General features: G+C 27.1%; 3 protein-coding genes across 3 annotated transcripts; 2 read left to right on the forward strand and 1 right to left on the reverse strand.

Annotated features, from left to right (window-relative positions):
• Nucleotides 1–4,482: 4,482 nt before the first annotated feature.
• On the forward strand, nt 4,483–5,221 carry LOC130814150 (uncharacterized). The gene has a single exon (XM_057680201.1). The coding sequence runs from the start codon at nt 4,613–4,615 to the stop codon at nt 5,075–5,077; it is 465 nt and encodes a 154-aa protein (XP_057536184.1). The 5' UTR covers nt 4,483–4,612; the 3' UTR covers nt 5,078–5,221.
• A 4,957-nt stretch (nt 5,222–10,178) lies between these two features.
• Nucleotides 10,179–11,263, forward strand: LOC130814151 (NDR1/HIN1-like protein 3). Its single transcript, XM_057680202.1, has one exon. The coding sequence runs from the start codon at nt 10,402–10,404 to the stop codon at nt 11,110–11,112; it is 711 nt and encodes a 236-aa protein (XP_057536185.1). The 5' UTR covers nt 10,179–10,401; the 3' UTR covers nt 11,113–11,263.
• Nucleotides 11,264–19,036: 7,773 nt separating this feature from the next.
• On the reverse strand, nt 19,037–20,191 carry LOC130814152 (NDR1/HIN1-like protein 1). Its single transcript, XM_057680203.1, has one exon. It carries the CDS (start codon nt 19,904–19,906, stop codon nt 19,280–19,282), a length of 627 nt encoding a protein of 208 aa, XP_057536186.1. The 5' UTR covers nt 19,907–20,191; the 3' UTR covers nt 19,037–19,279.
• Between the last annotated feature and the right edge of the window lie 2,529 nt (nt 20,192–22,720).

Raw genomic sequence — 22,720 nt, forward strand, 5'->3', positions numbered from 1 at the left:
TGGGTGCCAATATCTTTTTGTTCTACAAGGCCCCACTTTGCTTCGGCCTGACCTTTTTGGCACACGGCCTACTAACCCAATGTAGCAGGTTGCCATCTCTAAATTGGCCCTGAGGTGGTAACATCCCTTGGTTTATATCTTTCTAATGTTTTTATCACAGATATTTGTAAGAGACAGTCTTTTTGAGATATCAACCCTAATTTAATCAGTCCACTATTTTTATCTCTAAATGAGCTAGATTTAATAGACGTCTCTCAAAGAGACGATATCTCAAGAAACCAACTGTATTTTCATATAAAATAATCGAACATCATTAAATAAAACAAGACTTGACCTGTTAAATTTTGACCTGATGATGAAACTTAATCAAAAACTATCCAAACACGATTCAATTGATTAAAATCATTTTTTTCAAAAATTTGTGAAATTTTTTTAATCAATTATATAAATTTGAGGTAATCTACTCCCTCTTATTCTAATTAAATATCTCATTTGGTTTTTCACTTACTGAATCACTATTTCAATCTAAATATTTCTAATTATGCTTGGTTAAGAAACATAAAAAATTAATATTTAATAAAATTTAGATTGAGATGAATAAAAAATATATCATTAAACTATATTTTAATGTATAAATAAAAAATAAAATACAAGATAAAAATTAATGTTGAATAATGCCAAAAAATAATGGATACCTTAATCTTAATAAAGGGAAATATTATTTTTCATCACTTATTAGTTTTTAGTTATTATTTCACAACTATAATATATATAATATGAAAAGTTCTTTGACCAATTTATAAAAAATTAATTTAAAAATTTTAATGAAAAAATTACATATAAATTTTAAGCTATTTTATGACGATAATGACTACGTAATGATAAATTCATAATTTGTTAAGTTGTAATTTTAATTCATTGAAAATCAACCGAATCCTCCAAGGGACAATTTAGTCATTTGATAATCCAGAAAAGAAGATCCACAAACAATCCAGCCCGGGATTTTGCACCTTGCCGCCCAAGCTTCACCCTCTCTCATCAAACACAACTCGTCTTATATCATCGTATTACTTTCTAGTAATATGTTTTATATAATTAACTGATTTTTTTAAGTAATCAATTTAAAATTGTAAGTAATTACTAAAATATTCTAAATGTATATGTATTGGCCTAATTGAAATAGTCTTCATGAAACCATCTCATTTAAGAATTTGTGTTTCAAAAAAGAATTATTTATTTACAAATTTTTAAAAATGACGGTCTCATGATGAAATTATATTTATAAAGTTGACTCATGTACATTTAATCTATAAGTAATTACTTATAAATTTAAAATAAAAAATTAGAGAAATAAGTTAATTAAATAAGTCTAATTCATGATAAGATACTCTCATACAAGACAAATAGCTTTTATTTATTTATTTATATAAAAAAACAAATTAAGCTTCATCATCACGCCTGCAAATCTCATGAAATTATCCATTAAGCCAACGGGAAACATTAAGACAACACTACCCTTTTTTGATATTATTATTTTTCATTTTAGGTTATTTATATTTGTTAATTTTTTAAATAATTTTTCTATTTAAATTATATTTTTACTTTGTTAGTCTTAGTCATTCTAATTTTAATAATTTTTTAATATTTATGATCTTTACAAATTTTTCACTAATTTTGTTTTAATATTTTTATAATGCTTATGATCATCGTATATTTTTTACTAACTTTTATTTTGATATTTTTAATATTTCTGGTACTTATATCTTGTTCACTAATTTTATTTTTATATTATGTTAATGCTTATGTCTACTTTTTCTCCATTAATTTTATTATTTAATAAAATAATATCTCAATCATCTTTAGATTCAAGTTTTTTTTATTTTCATAGCGTTTCTTTTAACATCAAATAGGAACAGAGACATTTCAAAAAAAAAAAATAAGGACATAGAGAATAAATTAATTTTTTAGTTGCCAATTCCATTTTATTATAATATTTTATTTAAAATATGGATTCATATTTCACAATCCTCTAATCTCGATCTTAAATTCCATATATTACTTCATCCCATTCTAAGTATTTCGTTTTATTTACTTAACTAGATAATAGTATATACTCGTGCGATGTACGATTTTATCAAAATTTCTGATATATTTGTATAAACATAAGAATAAAAAGTTTACGGCTTTATGTTTTAACCCATCTTAAAGTATTTTATACTCATTTAATTTAATAAAAAACATTATAAAGATTTTATAAAAAACTTGAAAAAAATAAAATAAAATATTTTTCTATGACTTTCTAATACATTAAATGATGTGACCTAAAAAGTAGAAAATCAATCAATATAGATAATATTATAGTCATATTCAGAAAGTAGTAAAGTCAAAGATTTTAACAGTAGTCATTATAACAATGACAACATCATTAAGGTGTAGAGGAAAATTTTTTATTAAAAAGATGACACGTAAGCAATTTTGAAAGGTGATGACATTTACAATATTTAGTTTTAGTAATACTTATAGAAAATTTTGTCAATTCTCATAAACTACCAACCAAAATTAATAACTCTTCCAAATAAAAATATAGCAAAATTCAAGAAATTTAGCCTCTTTAATTCTACTTCACTTTTTATTGTAGATAGTTTGTTTTATTTGGCTATTATGTATATTTTAAAAAATCATTGCAAACCTATTTTCTGTATTCATGTGCTTGGTTATATATTGGTCTTTAGTCGTTCAAGTTAAAAGCCTATACTCTCCATATTTTTCACTTTAAACTTAGTATCAAAAATCAATCCAGACAGTGACAACAAAGAATTAACTTTTACTTTTTCCTTTTTCTTTTCGTCATTTTTTTTTTCATTTTATTTTGAAATAATGATGGTAATTATTACTACGTATCCCATTCCTTTTCCATTTTCCTAACTCCAAAGTAGTGTCGTCTCTTTAACGTTTAAGAGTTTTTTTTTTTATTCACAGCAAGTGTTTATTAAGTTAAGTTATTTTAAGTGTCTTATTTTTATTTTGAACATATTAATTTTATTAATTTACTTTAATTAAGCTTAATTTTTTAACATAATTATATTTACTAATCCTACTTAACTCCTATCAAAATATAAAAATACTATACTATTCCTATTTTACATGTGATCTCATTTAACCATCTAAAAATGGTTAAAAGTCAATAAGACACTTAGAGTAAATAGATGAGAGTATTTTACAAAGATTAACATATTGTAAGGATAAAGTAAAGTCAAAATGTGCGGATAAAATAAAATAAATAAGTAGAGACATTTTTATAAAAAGAATATTATAGCAAAGTAAAAGAAACGGACTAAAAAGAAATGTGCGAAAATCTCTTTGAGATAGAAGAATTGCTCTTTTGTATCGCTTAATTTGTTTGTCACTCATTTTGCATCATTTTAAATTATAATGTAAGAATTTTTTTCTTTAAATAACGCAAAATAAGTGAAACAAGAGTATAACAAATAGAAAATTATTGGTAAATAACTTGAAAATTTTATATGCTATTTCAAATATATTTAATAAATAGCATATATGTTGTATTATTTATAAAATAAATACAAATTTGCTTTTATTTTTGCTATTTTTAGAATTTATTTTCCCATACACTACTCGATACAAACAAATCTAGAATACTAGTATAATAGGATGAGGGCATATTCCGTATCATTTAATTAAATTACTATCAACATTGAACTCTCTAAAGTAGTGTTTGGGAACAAATATTTTATTTCAAATTATTAATTCTAATTATGAAATCATAATTGAAGAATTTGAGAATGACAAGGTTTTGGTAGTCATTTTTAAATCCTCAATTTTAACTACTTTGAAAACAACGATGGAATTTGATTCAAATCCAAATTTAAAAATTTTTAATTTGCCAAACAATAAATTTGAGCCAATTTCAAATTTTCAAATGAAATCATTGTTCTCAAACATAGCATAATATTTTTTTTACATTAGGTTAGAAATTGAAAAAAATTTTAATCAAATGACACTAAACTTTCCTCCCTATGCTTAAATATGTTCTAAAGCTATCTAAAGATGAAAATAGGCTAGGCCTACACGCTTGAGGCACAACAACATGATTTCTCACAATATTATTTGACACGAGCCATGATAAATACGATATAAACCATGTACTTCATATTATACTTTTTCCGTTTCAAAATAATTTAATTCTTAATATTTATAGTTATGTATATTAAAAAATTATAAAAATTTAATATTAATAGTCTTTATATCGATAGGAATCAAACAAGATTTCAATTGACTATATATTAATTTATAAATTAAAAATTAATCATAAATTAAGAGAAATAAGTAAACAATACTAAATATTTCAATATTGCAAGTAAATTGATCTTATATTTAAATGGTGAATCATAGGACGACACGATGGACAAACACTATTGTAGTAAAATGAGTCAAATGACTTGACACAACACAACCATTATCTCAACCGGGTTACGCTAGTGGGTCAATTTCTCTCATTTTCGACTCACTGGCGCACTCCAAAAAACACTCCTAAAAATCTTCTTAGTATTTAAAAAAACACCCCAACAACACAAACCTCCACAAAAACACCATGAAATGCTTAAGCAAATTTGGCATCATACTCACTTTAGTATTGTCCTTTCTCCTTTTAGCTCTTCTAGCCGAACTCCTTTACCTCTTATGGCGTCGCCGACAACAATTCCGCCACAAAATCAGTCGAATTAAACCCACAACCACCACTACGACACCAACAATTGTTCCCAATTCTCACTCTCAAATCTTCAAATTGGAGGGAATTTATGAACTTCCTTCAAGGGTTTTATTCACCATTAAAGAAGAAGAAAAAGAAGGTATTGAAATTGATGAAATTACTTCTGTTTTAGCGGAAAATAAAAAATCAATCGTTGGTGATAATTATGAACATCTTGGTGACTCGTCCGAGGTTATTATTATGGTGAGTGACTCCGATTTCGGCGTCGAACCGCCTTTTTTAACTCCTTGTACATCTCCTCCTTTCTTTACTCCGGCAGCCTCTCCGACGAGAGAACATAGTTAGACCAGTTAGATATTATTAACGATCACCGATAATGTGTAAAATAGTCGTTAATTAGTATGTTTATTCGTGTACCCGGTGAGAATCAAATTTATGTTATAAAGATTAAAAGGATCAATTCATAATCCTCGAATTTTCATTACTTTTATTTTTGAGTTTCATGGTTAATTAGAAAATAGATCATAGGTAAGTAGCTTAGAATTGTGTAGGAATGTATAGCTGTAACCTGTAGGCGTGATTTATCATTTTTTCTTAATTTATGTTTTTATTATTATCAAGAAATCAATGATATTTCATTTTTTAGTTAACTAATTATGGATTATGAAATCATGAGTAGTTTTTTCAACGTTATAACTATATATTTGCAATATTTTATCACTTCAAAAAAATTAAATATCATATTTATAATGTCGAAGTACTATGAATATTGTCGTCATAAAAATAAAATTAGACGAGGCGTGCTGTTCGTGCTCATTATTATCGTGTTTTGACAATGATTACATGATTTCTTATTAATTATGATCAGCTTAAGCCTCCGATTTTTTCTTTATTCACAAATTTGATGAGATTTTTTATATAACTACAAAATTTTGTATATAATTACAAAATTTCCAATATAAAAATTCAAGTTATTTTTAGTTAATAAATTTTAACAGTCTAATTAAATATAATTGCTCCAAATCCCCCATTAAAATTATCATACTTTTCTTGATAAGGTTATATCTAGCATGGAATATTTTCAGCTATTTTCGGTTTAGGTTTTTAATATTGGACTACAATTGTAAACTACTCTATTTTGTTATTTATTTATTTATTGAGAATCTGATCTTGTTATTGTTGAAACAGATATCAATTCACTTAAGATAGAGTTTTGAGTTCAATTTTCATTAGATTTCGCCTTCTTCTAGCCTACCTCATAATCCCAAAAATATTTTTAAAATTTATATTGGACAATTTTAATATTTATTAAAAAAATTAATATTGGTCAATTGACCCATGCCATTGAACATCCCTCCGCACCTAATGAGACAGTTTTATTGTAAGATGTATATCATACACTTTATGTTCCTTTTTGTTTGTCCACTTTGCTTTTTGCACGATTTGTAAAGCAAATTTTGAGCCCAATATCCCTATGTACGAATCATAAAAATTATAAAAGTTATATATTAAAATTCTTTGTATCAAGACGAATCTAACAAGATCCCATAAATATATTTTGTCTTCAGTATATACTTTAAAAATCAAATTTAAATTTCTCTTTTCTAAAGTGTAAAAAACTTAAATTGGACAAATAAAAAGGAATAAAAGGAGTATGTAAGTAATACAAATCGAAAAGAAAAATTATACAAATTCCTTATTATGAGGTCAGCTTATCGAGAGACGGCTTCACATAAGATTAAGATTTTATAGTTGCTTATTATAAATGGGCTTCACTTGGTGGGCCAAATAATAAACCTTCGGCCTACAATAACAATCAATAATAAGGAAGTCTAGGTTGTGTATAGCCCGTATTTTGCTTGCTTACTTGTAAGTTGGAACTTGAACAATTCTTACCCCTTTCCAGTTTGTCATAGGAGTTTTTTTTTTTCTTTTACTTTTATAATTCTATTTTAAGTATTATTTTTATCGTTTTCTTTTAATTTATTAGTATTTTCAGTGTATTTTAGCCCTATCCGCATAATTTGTCATCATTATTATTTAATTCTTTGTACAATGGTGTAGTGTTGTATTTGACCAGTAGCGAGAGTAGAATGAAATACTCTAGTCAAATTTTCATTATTTTGCAACGCTTATAATTTTGAGTAAATCATTTACTAGACTTCTGATTTTAGAATATTCTTTGATCTCTTTACTTCTTCCTTTGATACTTTTTATTTTTACTTTTCTTTAATAAAAAAAAAGAAATTATTACAAACATAAACTTGCTTACAAAAAATCAATAATTGCTCCATTAAATGCTGAATTCTCCAAAAATAATACTCTCTCCTATTCACCTTAGGTGTTCTATTTACTTTTGAGACACTATTCATTTATCACTCTTAAATTGCATTTTATTATTAACCTATAAGTTAAAACATAGTCATGTAGGATCTTATTTGATTCGTTTTGATGTAAAGATTATTAATATCAATTTTTTATAATTTTTAATTATACATAACTCGATATATTAAGGATTGAATAAGTGCATTGGATAGAGTGCATAAAGTAAATGGGACACTTAAGATGAATAGGTTGGAATATTTTTTTAATAAAGCAGATACTCCTTAAAATTGAATGTTGTATGCAAAAGTAATAAGGTAATTAGTGATTCAACAAGGGTTGATTCCATGGGCTAGACATATCGTTACTTAAAAATAGCTGTTCTAAAGTCACAAACCACTAAATAGAAGTGTCTAGTGTAAACTATATTATACTCCCACTGTCCCACATCACGGTTCTTATTTTATTTTTCAGCTCGTCTTGTATAAAATTGTTTTATAATGGTGAAGTCTCTTATAGTTAATTTATTTTTCTAATTGATTACTTTAAAATTATATGTGATCACAATAATACACTAAATGTATAAAGGTCAGCCCAATAAAAATAATCTCACCGTATCATTGAACCGGCTGATTTAAAAATTTGTTTTTTTAAAATTTTTTACCAATGGAAATCCACTTCACAATTTTAAATGACAAATACAATTTACAGAGTATGAACAAATAAAAAAGGAAGAAATATGACTTTAAGGCTAATTTAAGTTGAAAATGAAAGCCAAACTTTGAACAGTGGGCATATGAAATTTTATAGGACGCTACCTGCAAGAAGAACCTTCAATATCACCAACTTAAAACTTATAAGCAACCGTGTCACTGCATGCAGCTTACCTAAATTTGATAGTTTCGCCGACTACTTCCATGTGAATTAGCAACATTGAATAATTTTATGATTTTTTTTTTTGAGAACAATTTTGTGAATATTAGTCGTTATGAAATTTAATTTGTTTATAATTGTTATTAAATCTGAATATCAGACCATGATTTAAAGTTTATAAAAACAGAAATAATAGTTTGACTTCGCGGAGTAAAAATTGACAAATTCTTTCAAAGTTTGTGCCATTCTGATATTTTTCTAACAACTTTATATCTTTAACACTTAACATATATTATATAGGTATTTGGTACATGGCTTTTGACTTAACTTTTTGATTAACTTTTGGCTTTGGCTTGATGGTTGGTCAAACAGCTAAAAAGTGTTTAGTAAATAAAACAACTGAAAAACTAGCTTTTAATTTAAAATAAGAAATTGCTCCAGCTAGCTTAACAATGCAAGCTAACAAAAATAGTCAACATTTTCAGCAGGTCAAATAAGTTAACTAAAAATACGAACCACCAACAGCTAACAATCAATTACCAATCACCCTCTATAATTTAATATTAACGCCCACATGTTCAGAATCTACTTTGTAATTAATTTAGTGGTTATAGTCATAGGTAAACCCTTTCACTATTTTAACGGGATTTTGATTCTCGTCACTAATTGTCTCTTCCTCTTGCTTATGGGAACTTTCCTTATTTTAGAATAAAAAAATTAATAGATTATAAATTATTTGTGTGAAAAATTGCAATATTAGAAATTGTAATATAACTTGTTGGATAATTTTAATATATTTTAACACGTAAAAATGGTTAGATAGTCTAATCATTGAATGCTAGTGTTTAATTAATTAGTTGGTTAGTTTGTTATATATAAATATTATGAATAAACCATTTTTAAATAAGTTCCTAACAATGTGTTCAGATTAACTGGTCAAATCATTTGAATAAATTTGTTTGTTAAATTGATAACTCCAATCAATTAATAGCAATTAGCTATCAATTATTTGAATAATAATTTTTCTATCTCATATTAGTTGCAATATTTATTTATGGAGTGAATTTTTATTTCTTACATTTAATTTTAAAGTCTAACATAAATATGTAATTAAAATCTAATTTAATGTATTTCTAATAGGTTCTAATTAATTATCCAACCTTTTTAACGATAATATCAAAAGTCAATAGTAACGTGGGCAAACGATGATGTCTAAGTTTATAAGGTTAACAAATTACCTTTATGTGTTAGAATTTAATAGGGGGAGAGTTTTATGATTTTAATTTAACTTTTTTGGTTTAATTTATTTTACTATTATTTTTTTTATCTTTTTGTGATGATTTACAAATCACGGTGATTGATTAGGAATTATTGTGGGCAAATAGCTACTATTGGTTATTTTGTTAAGAGTCTTATAAAATTGATGCAATTCACCTCAGTCGATTATGAGCTGAACTGACTAGATATTTACGAAATTAAAAAATCAAATAAGTTATTTCACCAAATACAATTAATAATTTCCTGTAATATTATTCCATAATGGCTTTATAAAAAATTAAATGCAAACGGTCTATTTGCCTTCATGACGTAATTCACTAGAAAGTCATTTATAACTTGAAGTCATCATCCATGATTTGATGTTTGTTTTGTTTGTCTGTCATTTTTCTTTCAGTTTTTATTTTGCGTTATTGCATTTATTTAAACTTATTTTTCAAATTAAAAAAATATTATAGTAATTTCTTTAATTTCATTTACATGTTTTATTTTTAAAAATTGTTTACGTAATATATTTTTCTCTTTAAAAGAGTATCATATTTTCACCTTCTTAAAAACTCACTTTATTCGCAAATAATGTCAATTTAAGATAAAGTGATATAATCTTTCGGTTTTATTATGGTTTTGCAATATTTTATTTTTGTTATGTCCTTGTCAATTTCTTTACTGTTATCTACATATTTGCTTTCACTTTTTAACATTATTTTTATCAATTCTAATTCTTAAATAAAACTATTTTATAATAAGATTATTTTTATTAGACCAATTTATATATATTTAGTTTGTTAAAATGATCTCTTATATAATTATTAAGTGATTAATTTATCTTATAAAAATATGTTAATTACTTCTATATGAATGCATTTTACAAAACTGATAGATATATGGAATACTTTTCAACGGATCTTCTTGAACAAGTACGCGTCCGCTAACGACCAATAAATTATTAATTATTTAACACAAATATTACCGTGTAACGTAAAAAACATTCATGTTCCTATCCTTCCTCATACTTTCCCTTTTAAATTTCAAAACTACTCCGATACACTATTCCCATTACCCAATCCTTCTACATTTTGACGGCGCAACTTCCTCCATATCTCCATTCCCTCTATAAGGCTATAAATACAAATCTCATCTTCTTTATTCCTCACAAACACACCAAATCCGTTACAATTCATAGCAAATCAACCTCTATAATGTCGTATCAAAAACAACCCGAATTAAACGGGGCATACTATGGCCCATCAATTCCGGCCCAACCTCGCTCATACAACCGACCTGGACGGCGTGGTGGTGGCGGCTGCGGCTGTTGTCTTTTTGATTGTCTATGTAACTGTATAATGAGCTGCATCTGCACCATTCTCTGCACAATCTTGGTTATTGTGGGTTTAGCTGTATTAATCTTTTGGCTAATTGTTCGTCCTCACGAAATCAAATTCTACGCATCAGATGCTTCTCTTACAACATTCAATTTCACACAGAATGATAATCTTAACTACAATCTTGCTGTGAATTTCACAATCAGAAACCCTAATAGACACATTGGGGTTTATTATGACAAAATTGAGGCGAACGCGATTTACGAAACGCAAAGATTTAGTACCGTTGAAGCGCCGGTTTTCTACCAAGGCAAGAAGAATACTACTGATTTTGGACCTGTTGTGTTTAAAGGTAATCATCTTGTAAATCTTGGAAGTGAAGATAAGGCTGATTATAAGAAACAAAGTGATGATGGAGTTTATGAGATTCAAATCAAGATTTATTTGAGAGTTCGCTTTAAGCTTGGACTGTATAAAACTGGTACTTGGAAGCCTAAGATTAAGTGTGATTTGAAGGTTCCATTGGAAGGGAAATCATCATCTTCTTCTCATGTTTTTGAGAAGACTAAATGTCATTATGACATTTGATTTTGATTAATTTTTCTTTTTTTTGGATATATTGTGCTATTGGATCTTGATTATGAGGATTATTGTTTGATTTCTTTGTTTTATTAGTAATTTTAGGGATGATGATTATGATTTTTATATGAATAAAGAATTTTATTGGATTGGGATTTGACTTTTTCCAGATCTAGTTGTTTATTTGCGTATAGATGATTTTTGTTTGTGTAAAAAAAGTAGTATCTTTTTGGTTGTTTGATTAATTATTTCTGTTTGGATTTGGTAGGAGTATTCGTTTGTTTGGTAACGCCTGGATTATTTGTCTTGATTATTTTTTTTATTGATTGCTAGTTACTTGGTCGTTGGTAAATCCTAGGAGTATTGTTTTAACCCAAGACTTTTTAAACGGTTGAATCAGACAATAAGTGATAATTAGAGAGGTGAATACTTTTTATATCGAACAAAAATAAACCATTGAGATTAGCTTATATTTTTATTTTCCTTTTATTTTGTATTAATTGAGTTTTGTAGTCTATATATTTAATAGGTAGACTGTTTTTTAAAAAAATTTGTGAAAACAAAAACTACTTAAATGGCTCGGGCTCTTGCAACCTGGCCTGGTTACCCCGACCCATATTTTAAAATTTGAAATTGATATACTACTTCCTAGACTAGCCCGACCCATATAAGGATTTTGTAATAATCTTGTTATTCTGACTACATTGCTATTTGCTAGGAAATTAAGGCGCCATGTTTCCTTAATAAAGTTTTCTCATGTGGAAATATTATGAAAAATTACTATAATAAAAATTACTATAAAAATTCATAAATTACTATAATAAAGTTTTCTACCATAATTTCACCTATAGATTAACCATGAATAATTCCAACTTTAAGGGGTATTTTCCTAAAGTAAATCCGGTGACCTGATGACTTGTTATAGCAAGTTTTATTTTTTAAAAAAAAGATAAATTAAAATAAAATGTCGAAAAAAATGTTCAAAAAAATTTATGAATTTTTTTATTATTTAGAACTTTTTAGTAAATTTTCAAAATTTTTCTCTAATTTTAAATTAATTTTAAATTTATTTTTTGGGTGAATTACCTATTATAGCAGGTCATCGGATTACCCAAGTTAATTCTAGGTAAATACCCTTTAAAGTTGGGATTATTCACGGTTAATCAATAAGTGAGATTATTATAGAAAAATCATAAAAAAAGTTGAATTATTTTGTGGTAATTTTTCTCAAATATTATATAAGATCATTTTGCTTATGGTTGAACTTGTATTTAGCAGAAATAAACCTAAAGCCAGCATGATTAATGGAAAAGCTTTATGATGGAAAAATATTACATACTAGTGTAGAATCTGATTCCGATTCGTTTGATAATAGGTATTAAATAGTGAGAATAATAATGAAAAGTTAGTGTAATTTTAGTAGGAAAATCTCTTGACAAATTTAATGATCATGTTTGTTTTGCTCCAACCATCTCATGTTTTTTACAAAATTAATTAGAGCGCATCACTATTAAACATGTAATATTAACTGGTAATGAAAAATTGAGAATCAAAAAACTTTTTTTAATCAAAATTTAATTACCATGAGAATGACATCGTACATATTATGAAAATTTGCACAATAAATCATTTTCATTATTGTAATTCAAAGCAATGAGACTGGAACCTCACTTCCAGAATAATTGTAAACTTCAAATCCCTTAATGATTTACATTTTGATTTTCCTTTAGTTTGAGAATCTGTAATTGATCATAAACTTCTTTTCTAACAAAATATAATAAAGGCCAGTTTATAGACCGTTAAATTTATTTTAATAATAAGCTTATTTCAAATCTAGTGCATTTAAAGTCAATCTATTCAAAATTTATATAAAAAAAGAATTGATAATTCTTAAATTGAAACTAGCATCATTTTCTTGGCCAAAAATTTCTAATCAATTAACGTGATTCGTAAATCATTACAAAAAGACAAAAATAATAATAATAAAATAAATAAAACTAAAAAAATAAATTAAAATAATAAAACTTTCGCCCTATTAAACTTACCACATAAGAATTATTTGTTAATCTTATTTACTAAGACTTTCTCTTTCTTAGTTGGTGAGTGCTAATACCACCATACGGCCACACCCTGACAACCGGGCACAATTATGTAGCATACAATTGTAAGACTAGTCTAGGATGAAACCTTTTTATTAAAAGCAAGTCTTTGCTTTTATTAATGACAATATAAGGACATTAGCCTAATAGTAGGAAGCTTAATTGAACCAATACTAACAATACGTAATCAAAAAATCTAGAGAGGCCAAACTGAAAAATAGACCGTGAAAATAGACTTCGAAAATAGGTCATGGAACTGCCCCATGTGGCGCCACTGAACTCGTGTCTCCTTATGTAACAATAAAACAATGCAATGTTCTCAAATCTCAAACTTAGAGCCACATTATAGATTTGAGAACACTTTGGCAAACCGTCAAAAAGTATTTAATAAGTTTCTTTTTATCTTTTTATACATAGTCACCGGTCAAACTATGTTTTACACTACTTCATTTCAACATAACTATTTCATTTTTTAATTAGATCAATTTATCAAAAATGTCTTTTTTTTTTATCTATTTATTTTGTTCCAATGGCACAAGATTTCCCAACTATTTTTTATTGCAAGAGTAGCCCAAGAGAATGGGCTAGGTGAAGTACGAAACCAGTGACTTTTATATAAAATGGTACTTCCTCTTTAAATGCAATAAAACTCAATTCTCATATTCCAAACTTTAATTAATATTCATTGATTTACATTTTTCTTAAAATATTACTTGTAGGAGTAAATGAGATTGTCTCAGATGATATTTCCAAACCCGGTCCATTGGTTTTTGAAAACTGATTCATCATGGTATAAGTCTATAAGAGACGAAGTTGGGCGTAATAAATTTGGGCCACGATGATCAACATGCTCACAAATGGCACAGAACACTTCCATATTATTAAGTAGATAGTCTCTTGAGAGACCGTCTCTTTAAAAGATGTCTTTTTAAAAGATGTCTTTTCGTCTCAACCCATTCAAACTTAATGTGTACTTATATTATTTTTGATGTCTACTTATTGTATCCTTAATGCCAATGGTGAAACATTATTAGGACGGGTAGGGGCTTCGCCCCTCCAAGATTTTCAGCAATTTTTATTTAATATACAATCGTCATTTATATTTTTTATAATTCTAGCCCAACAAATAAAAGCAACACAATTAAAGGAAGAAAATAATTGAACAAAATAAAAAAAATCTAATAAGTAATAATGGAATACCAAATTCGGAATGAAATTATCATTTAACAACAGAAAAAAAAAAAAGAGAAAGCGATTGAGAGAAATTGACAAAATAAAAAATTAAGTTTACCATCCTCAATTGAAGGATAAAGGTTTGTTTTATATTTTTAATTGAATTTTCTTATCTTTGATTTAATAATTAGTTTGAATAAGTGAATACTTGAATCTTGAAAACTCAAACAATAAAACAATCAATTACACAGATAGTAAAGAAAAGACTTTGTAACAAAATGAGCGATGATTTTCTTGCTAATAGTTTTGTAATATACTTTTAGAGACAAATAGCAAAGACATATAGTGTCAATGAGATTATAGATGATTTAAATGTTCTATGGATAAAGAGCATCGAGCTTTACTTTGATTCAAATTTACGTTATAATTTTTGGTTGTATGGATTGGCTATATATTAATGTCGTTCAATTTATTTTTAACTCCGCCCCCCTAAAATTTTGTTCAAGTTTCGCCACTGCTTAATGTCTACTCACAATATCTTAAATGCCTACTTACATTGTTTTTAATATCTACTTACATATTTCAAAAAAATATATAATGGGCCGACCCAAGAGACCATCACTCACAAGTATTTGTGATTATTAGACAGTGCTTTTTATAATGACTGCATTTTACATTTTCACGCTATTTAATATATTATTTTAATAGTAAATATTTTTACAATTATGATAAAAAATTTATAAAAACTTGATATAAAAAATATGTATCAAGATGAATCAAATAATATTTCAGTTGACTATATTTTTCTTTCCATATTTGTTTAAAATTATAAATAAGATTTTAATTGAAGTACACTTGCTGAATTAAGAGTAGTTATTTTAAAAAAAAATAATAATCTAATCACTTGAGCATAGCTAAACGTTTCCAAAGGATGCGTTTAGGGAATTATACTTTTATCCTAAGTCTGTGCTTAATTAAGCAGTATAATTACTCTTTTTGTATTTGAATTTATTATATTACGTAAATTAAATAAAATTTTTTAGATATTTTATAGCAAAGTCAAAAGGATGGAAAATAAATGTTACATAATACTCACCTTTAATCTAAGTGTAGTTGCTAACGAATTTGATGAAGGAAATTAAAGAAACCAATGAAAAAAACAATAAATAAAAGTCTTAATATTTAGATAGAAAATGAGGAGGTAGGCCGTGAATTCAAAGAAAGAGAGTTATTTTACATTTTGTGAAAGATAAATTTCTCTAACAAGCTAAGCTACAACTAATAAAGAAATGAAATCGAAAATCCATAACTTTTTTCATCTTTTCTTTTCGTCATGTTCATCCGTTTCCTATCTAATTTTGTATTATGCAAACATATCATAAATATAGCATATATGCACCAAAAAAAAGTAGCAAAAAGCAAAAATTTTAATAGATAAGCGGACTGAAGACATACACTAATGAATAAAATTCAAAATAAATATAATAATAAGGGATTACAAATCTTAAATATTAAGAAGAAGATAAAACATCATTATTCTAAATTTAAATAAAATTATACTGTAGTTGGTATCTGGTAAGGAGAATTTATAATAAGCCCAAAAGATATTTCAATAAGGGGAAATGAAGTGTAGGACTATACCCACCATAAAAAAAGTATAAAATAAATTATATGAAAAATAAATATATTAGTCCAAAGACTTGATTAGAGAAGACTATAAAGTAACAACCAACAAGCAGTAGAAAACGTTGAAGACGGCAAAAGCATATTTAAGAAGTTGCTAATAGTAATTGATGGCTCAATTGGGTCCACCACTATTGGTGGGTGATGGACTGATATGGGCATATGGCTAATGAGACATGAATATAACACTCATACTTTTATTTCGACCTTCAAATTATTCTCCAACTCACCTTTACTTATTTCTTTGTAGTACTATCTTATCATAAAGAAGCTTCTAATACCCATCGTACCAATCCTTTTCGGCCCGTTTGGTACATGGTATTAGAGAGCGGTAATAGTAATAAAATTAAGTAATGAAAATTTTGGTTGTTTGGATGCCTTTAATGGTAATGGATGGTAATAAAATAAGGTAATAAAATTACCAAAAAGGGCCATTTTCATTACCATCAAACAACATGGTATTAGGCGGTAATGGTAATGAAGTATTACTGTGGTAATAAAATAAGGTAATGTTGTTTCGAGCTGAAGAAAAAAAATAATGAAGAAAAAAAAGGTAATGTATGTAATTATCCAAAAAAATATTAATATTAAAAAAAGAATCATTAGATAGAATAATTTAGATACAATAATGCTTTTAGATACAAATATACAATAATGAAACTAAGAGTCATTACCATTTTTTATTACTAACAACCAAATGCAACCAATGGAATATTATCTTCCATTACCATTCTTTAGTCATGCATACCAAATAAAAGAATCTTCATTACCAATTCTCATATCCATTCCTTCATTACTATTGCCATTACAACATTTCATTCCCATTACTTCATTACCATCAACCAAACGGGCCGTTTAAGTATGAATAATTATGTATTTAAAATATATATATTCAACCTATGGAACGAGGAGTGTTAGTATTGTATATGCTTTTTTAGCTGAAAGAGATCTTATGTGAAAGTCGAGAACTGAGAAACATAATAGAGTATACAAAAGCAATATAAAAATTTAATCAGAAAAAAAAGTAAATGAACTATGTTGCTCAAAAATAATGTTTGCTTCACTTTTTATTTTCTTTTAGAAATGAAATATAGTACTTCATATTTGCATTAATCTTATAAACATAGCAATTAGAAACATTACTATTATTTATTAATCACTTTGGTCCTTTTTGCTCTTGATGATTTGATTTCATGATTAAAATTTGATAAACTAATTACTAAATAATTAATATCTCAAAAAGTATAATAATTTTTTTATAAAATACAAATTGATGAATTTATTACAAAATAAAAAGTATATGAAGTCAAGTAAACGCAAGTCATAAGGGTTGGTGAAGCACATGAAAACAAAACAAAGGCACATGGCTTAGGATGCGCCCCAACTTCCCCGTTACTCCCGCAGAAGTCATGCCAATGTGCAGTTTAATGGATAATTTATTCATATGAAGGAAAAGTAAAAGTGCATAATACTCTTATTCTCAATAATTTTATTCATAACCTTTTCCAAATCTACGAAAAGGTAATACAAGTACTTCCTCCCGTTTATTCATATGCAAACTTTAAGATTTTCACACAATCTTAATCTAAAATACAATATTTTAATCATCAGTATCTTAATTTGGTGCATCTAAAAAATATAAAAATTAATATTTTAAATCTGTATTTTTGAACAAATCTAATAAAATAACATATAACTTTATAAAATCAATTAAATAACATGGATTCTAAGTTTTGTTTGTTAATTATTACCTTGTAATAATTTCACACTCCATATTTTACCTATTTTGGTACAAATATTAAAGGAATAAGTTGTGTGCTATGTAATCATCAATTGTTCGCTAAAATTTTTTCATGTGTCAATACTCTTAAAAAACGACAATTGTCATTTTTTAAAATTTTTATAAACTTTTATGAATATAATTATGATTATAATTATAATTTAAGATTATAATAATTTACAATTATGATTCTAATTTTAGTTTATATAAGAGTTTTAATAATTTCATATTATACTTCACCTATTTCAGTTCAAATATTAAAAGAATAGTTGTGCCATGGAATCATCAATCACTCACCAAAATTTCTCTACGTGTGATTACTTTTAATAGGTATTATGATTATGATTATAATTATGATGATTTGATGTATCAGTAAACTTTAAAAAAAAATTTCAATCACATCATATTATTTCACCTTTATTTATATCATAGTTTATAAGAGAAACATAATTAAAATGAAATATTAATTTTTATTTTCTCATTGTTTCATCATTTTCATATACAAATTATAAAGTCCAAACAAATTTATAAGAATCCCCCATATCCCATTTATTTTATTTTATTTGGATTAACCCATATTAATTCCATTTATTAAGATAAATGGAACATAAGATGTACCATTGAAGGGATGAAAGTGAGAGAAAACCAATGGCCTACCCCCCCACCACCTCCAAACAAATCATAAAAAGGAAGGACAAGATTAAAAAAGTGAGATGAAAAAAACATGCACAATATAACCAAGTTTAAGTGTTTGCTAGAAAATATAATCTCATTCCATAATCTTTGTTAGCCACCAATTCAATTACTTTGTTTGGATGTGGTGGGAGAAAAGTCATTATTTTTCACTCACTCTCATAGTCTCACCTATGCCTACAAACCTAGCTAATTATAATGCATAAAATGCCAATAATTTAAAAGGCCAATTTTCTTATAGGAATTGATCCAAACAAAACGTAACCATGTTGATGACTACTTTACACATAATTAAATCATAAAATTTAATCAAGAATTCCCCTAAAAAAACAACCTAACAACTCCACTAGCTAATAGATAACACAATCGTCCCTCTCTCCTTTTCTTATTCATACAATAATCAAAATTTATCAAATTAAAAATTACAAAAAATCATACACCATATGCAATTTCAATTTTAATCATCTATTATTCCATATATTCCATCTAATGTGATCAATAATAATTCCTCAATAAATTTTTTTTTTCTTATTCTCCATAAAATAAAATTGTACAAGACAATTATAAAAAGTACATAGAACAAGTATAAAATAATTTTAAATCGCAACGAATAGTACTTGCTCGACCTTAATAATTTAAGCTGATAATGAGAACTCTTTTACACACTTTTTGAATGGGGTCCGAGTATAATTATCATGTCCTTCCTCGAATTTTGACTTATGCGAAATATTGGATTGCTACTATTCGTTTACACACTAACACTGCAATCTTGGGTAAGTTGATACTTAATAGCATTCTTCTCAACAGAAATTCCAACATTAGGGTTCCCTAATGGAATAAAAGCAGGACAAGTAACATGAATATGATATGGCCCACTAATAAAACTTCCAACTCTCCATCTCACCCGTCCATCCAATCTGATCAGAATATAGACCCCACCAGATTGAAGTTCCCCATTGATCTGAGCCCCAATAAAAGGAGCAACGGGTACATTTTGACCTTGTAAAAAAGGTGACCAAATACTGACAGCATTAGTATCTTGATAATTTGGTGGAGTTGAGGTTGGTACCGTGATTTGCTGATTACGATAATTAGCGTAAACGAGCAATCTATCATAGTAAATCCCAATTTTATCATTTGGGTTTCGGGCCACGACTGTGACTTGAAAGATGGTAGTGAGTTGAACCGGACTGGTTAAATTAAAGCTGTATAAGGTGGCGTCTTGGAGGGTGAAACTTGGTTTGGACGGTTTTAAGACCGCCCATATGATGAGGATAATTAGGGCGACGATTAAAATGAATATGAGGATTCCGACGCCAATCCTTTTATAGAGCTTCTTTCTTTTGCTCTCATGGTGGCCGCAGTCTTTCGACATCGTTGCAGTATCGAGTTGTCGTCCTGATTAATTTTTTAATTAAAGAAGGGGGAGATGGAAAGTTTTTTATTTTTTTTAATGGAATTGTGCGTAGGAGAAGATTGGGGAGCTTAAGATGAATATATATAAAAGATAATTAGAGAGGAAGAAAGAAGGTTTGGCCGTTTGGGTTGATAGGGAGGGCCGGTGGTTTACGTTGAAGCATGACATTAGAATAAGACTACCGTGTGCATATAAGGAGTAATAACTTTTCATTATCATCTGGTATCCCACTCTGATTAAGGTTTAGGAAGGAAAAAAAGACGACAATTTATATCTATAAAAAAAATATGATCAAAGATTCTCTCAATTTGAGAAAGATGCACAAATAAATTCTCAGAAAAAATACTCACAAGTCAAAAATGTAAAAAAGAATTGTAATTCTCAATAATAAACTTGTAATCCTTGTAAATGAGTAATATTTTTTTAAAATACAATAAATAATTACAATTGGAAGACTTCTATAGTACTTCTACTTTGTGGTAGTTTGATATGTTAAATGTGATAGAAAAGTATTCAAAATAGATTTGAGAATTTGACATATTTGCTTAATTTTTTGTAACTAAATTAACTAATTTAATTTTAAAATGAATTTAAAATTATGTAAATAATTATTTATATAGACATAAAATTCGATTTTAACGAAACATATGACTTAAAAATATACTTGATGGCGTGAATTAATAATTAATGGTAGGTAAGAAAACATGAATATTGGTACTAATACGCACAATATTTGGTGCTAACTTTTAAAGGACTAGCTAGGATGGTGCCATATTAGTAGTTTGCAATTTCATTAATGCATGTAGTAATTATTCATATTTATAATTCAGTTGGAACGAGCATGACGTTATTAAGATTTTTTCTTGGAATTGAAGTATTTTAGATTTTAATTTATATTTAGACAGATCGATTTGTTGGAGCTAGCCCATCTAAATTCTAATAATGGAGTGTTTATAAGGAAAAGATTGCTATTTGACACTAATTAATTAAAGAGAGATATTAAATTGGATAAATTTTTAAAACAGAATTAAAATATATAGATGAGTTAATTTCAAAATAAAATAATATAAAATAAATAAAATGAATAAAAATAATAATAAATGTTAAATCAATAATACGGAAGGACTATTGGTGTCAAAAGGAATATTCATTGTTAGGACTACTACTACTTGTATGGTGATTGGGATATAAAGCCTATAAAACAAAGAATATATGCTAAAAAATTAAGGTGGTATATGAAATTAAAAAATAAAATAATAATAATAGAATAACAAAGTTGTATGATTGGCTGATTGCGGGTTAACAACCGAGTTGATAGTATGCACTATGCAATGCAATTAGGTAGTGGTTTGTCCCGTTATGTATGTATCATGCTTACAAATTGTATTTTAAATTTCCATAAATAAATAACATATTATAAAACAAGTATTATTAGGAAACTTTGAAACAATTGTAAGCAAATGGTAATTAATAAAAGCTTTTCAACACAATTGCATGAATTACTCCTATGAACTAACATTTATGAGTCTTTAAATTCAAAAATAAATTTATCTTTCAGGATCTGCTATAAATAATTACATTTTTGAATTACTTTCTAATAATTTAATCGTTGTTATATATATACTCCTAACATACCCTTTTAACTAGTTTAATCTATTATAAGTGAAGTTAATTTAAAAAAAAAACATACCCTTCCCCTCACCCACCAAGTACCACCCATTCAACAACCATAATAGCCCCTGTCCTGCCCCTCCCTCCATCAACTTCGGAAGGCGACCCCCTCTCCTTCCCCAGCCATGTTGCAGCCCCGTCCTTTTTCCCTGCCCCTCAATGTATGAACCTCATTTTCCCATCTCTTTTCAAGCCTTCCTAATGTATATGACCTTAAAGTCTAAGTACTGATCAAACCCAAAATCAGTTGGATTTAGATGTCGGACGGGCAAGCGTCCTAATCCTATTCAATTAAGCCTGAATCTGATATATTCTTTGGGCCAATGCATTTATACACACCCTTGACAAAGTATTAAATGTGTATAAAAAAAACAAAAAACCAGGTTTGGTATCACTTCTTCAAATAAAGTCTTGGCTTTAAGTATTGTAAGTTTTGTGTTTTTCAACGATACTAAAGAAGTAACTTTTATGATTTAAACCTCTAAAGTGACAAAGTCTATCAATAAAATAAAATTAAATTTGTTAATTTGTATCTTCGATTTGATTTCAGATTGTATTATGAAAACCTAAATAAAACCATCCCTTAGTTGATAATCTAATAATCCTTTTCTTCTCTATAAACTTCAATTTTCATTTTTTTTTTAAAAAAAAACTTTAATCTTCATCGCTTATTTTTCTGGACCAAAATATTTACACATACAGAAGATGTTTACCAATAGCCATAATCAATTTATCATAACCAATGAAATACTCTTTCCGTAACCAATTAAATCCCTTCTACTTTGCAAATGTGTTTTCAAGAATTGAAATTTCATAATCTCAACCCAGAATTTTGCTTCTTTACACCTCAAAAATTCCCTTTTTTCTGATTATCAATCCATTCTAATCAACACAGAAACTTTCTTACTGTCATTTGATTTTGAAAATCATCAAAATCATCACAAAATTTAATTCATTAGAGAAAAATCAACTCAATTTTCTAATATCTTTTCAATGGTAGCATCAAGCCATGGATTAATCTGCTTAAATATTGAAACTACAAATCAAATCCAAATCCCATACCCTCAAATTTATCATCAACACAAGATTACAAACTAATTG

The sequence above is a fragment of the Amaranthus tricolor genome, chromosome 5, assembly GCF_026212465.1.
Source record: "Amaranthus tricolor cultivar Red isolate AtriRed21 chromosome 5, ASM2621246v1, whole genome shotgun sequence".
Classification (NCBI taxonomy): domain Eukaryota; kingdom Viridiplantae; phylum Streptophyta; class Magnoliopsida; order Caryophyllales; family Amaranthaceae; genus Amaranthus; species Amaranthus tricolor.

Excerpts from the sequence above, each read along its gene's own strand:
- LOC130814150 (XM_057680201.1), top strand. The coding sequence starts at position 4,613 with ATGAAATGCTTAAGCAAATTTGGCATCATACTCACTTTAGTATTGTCC.
- LOC130814151 (XM_057680202.1), top strand. The coding sequence starts at position 10,402 with ATGTCGTATCAAAAACAACCCGAATTAAACGGGGCATACTATGGCCCA.
- LOC130814152 (XM_057680203.1), bottom strand. The coding sequence starts at position 19,906 with ATGTCGAAAGACTGCGGCCACCATGAGAGCAAAAGAAAGAAGCTCTAT.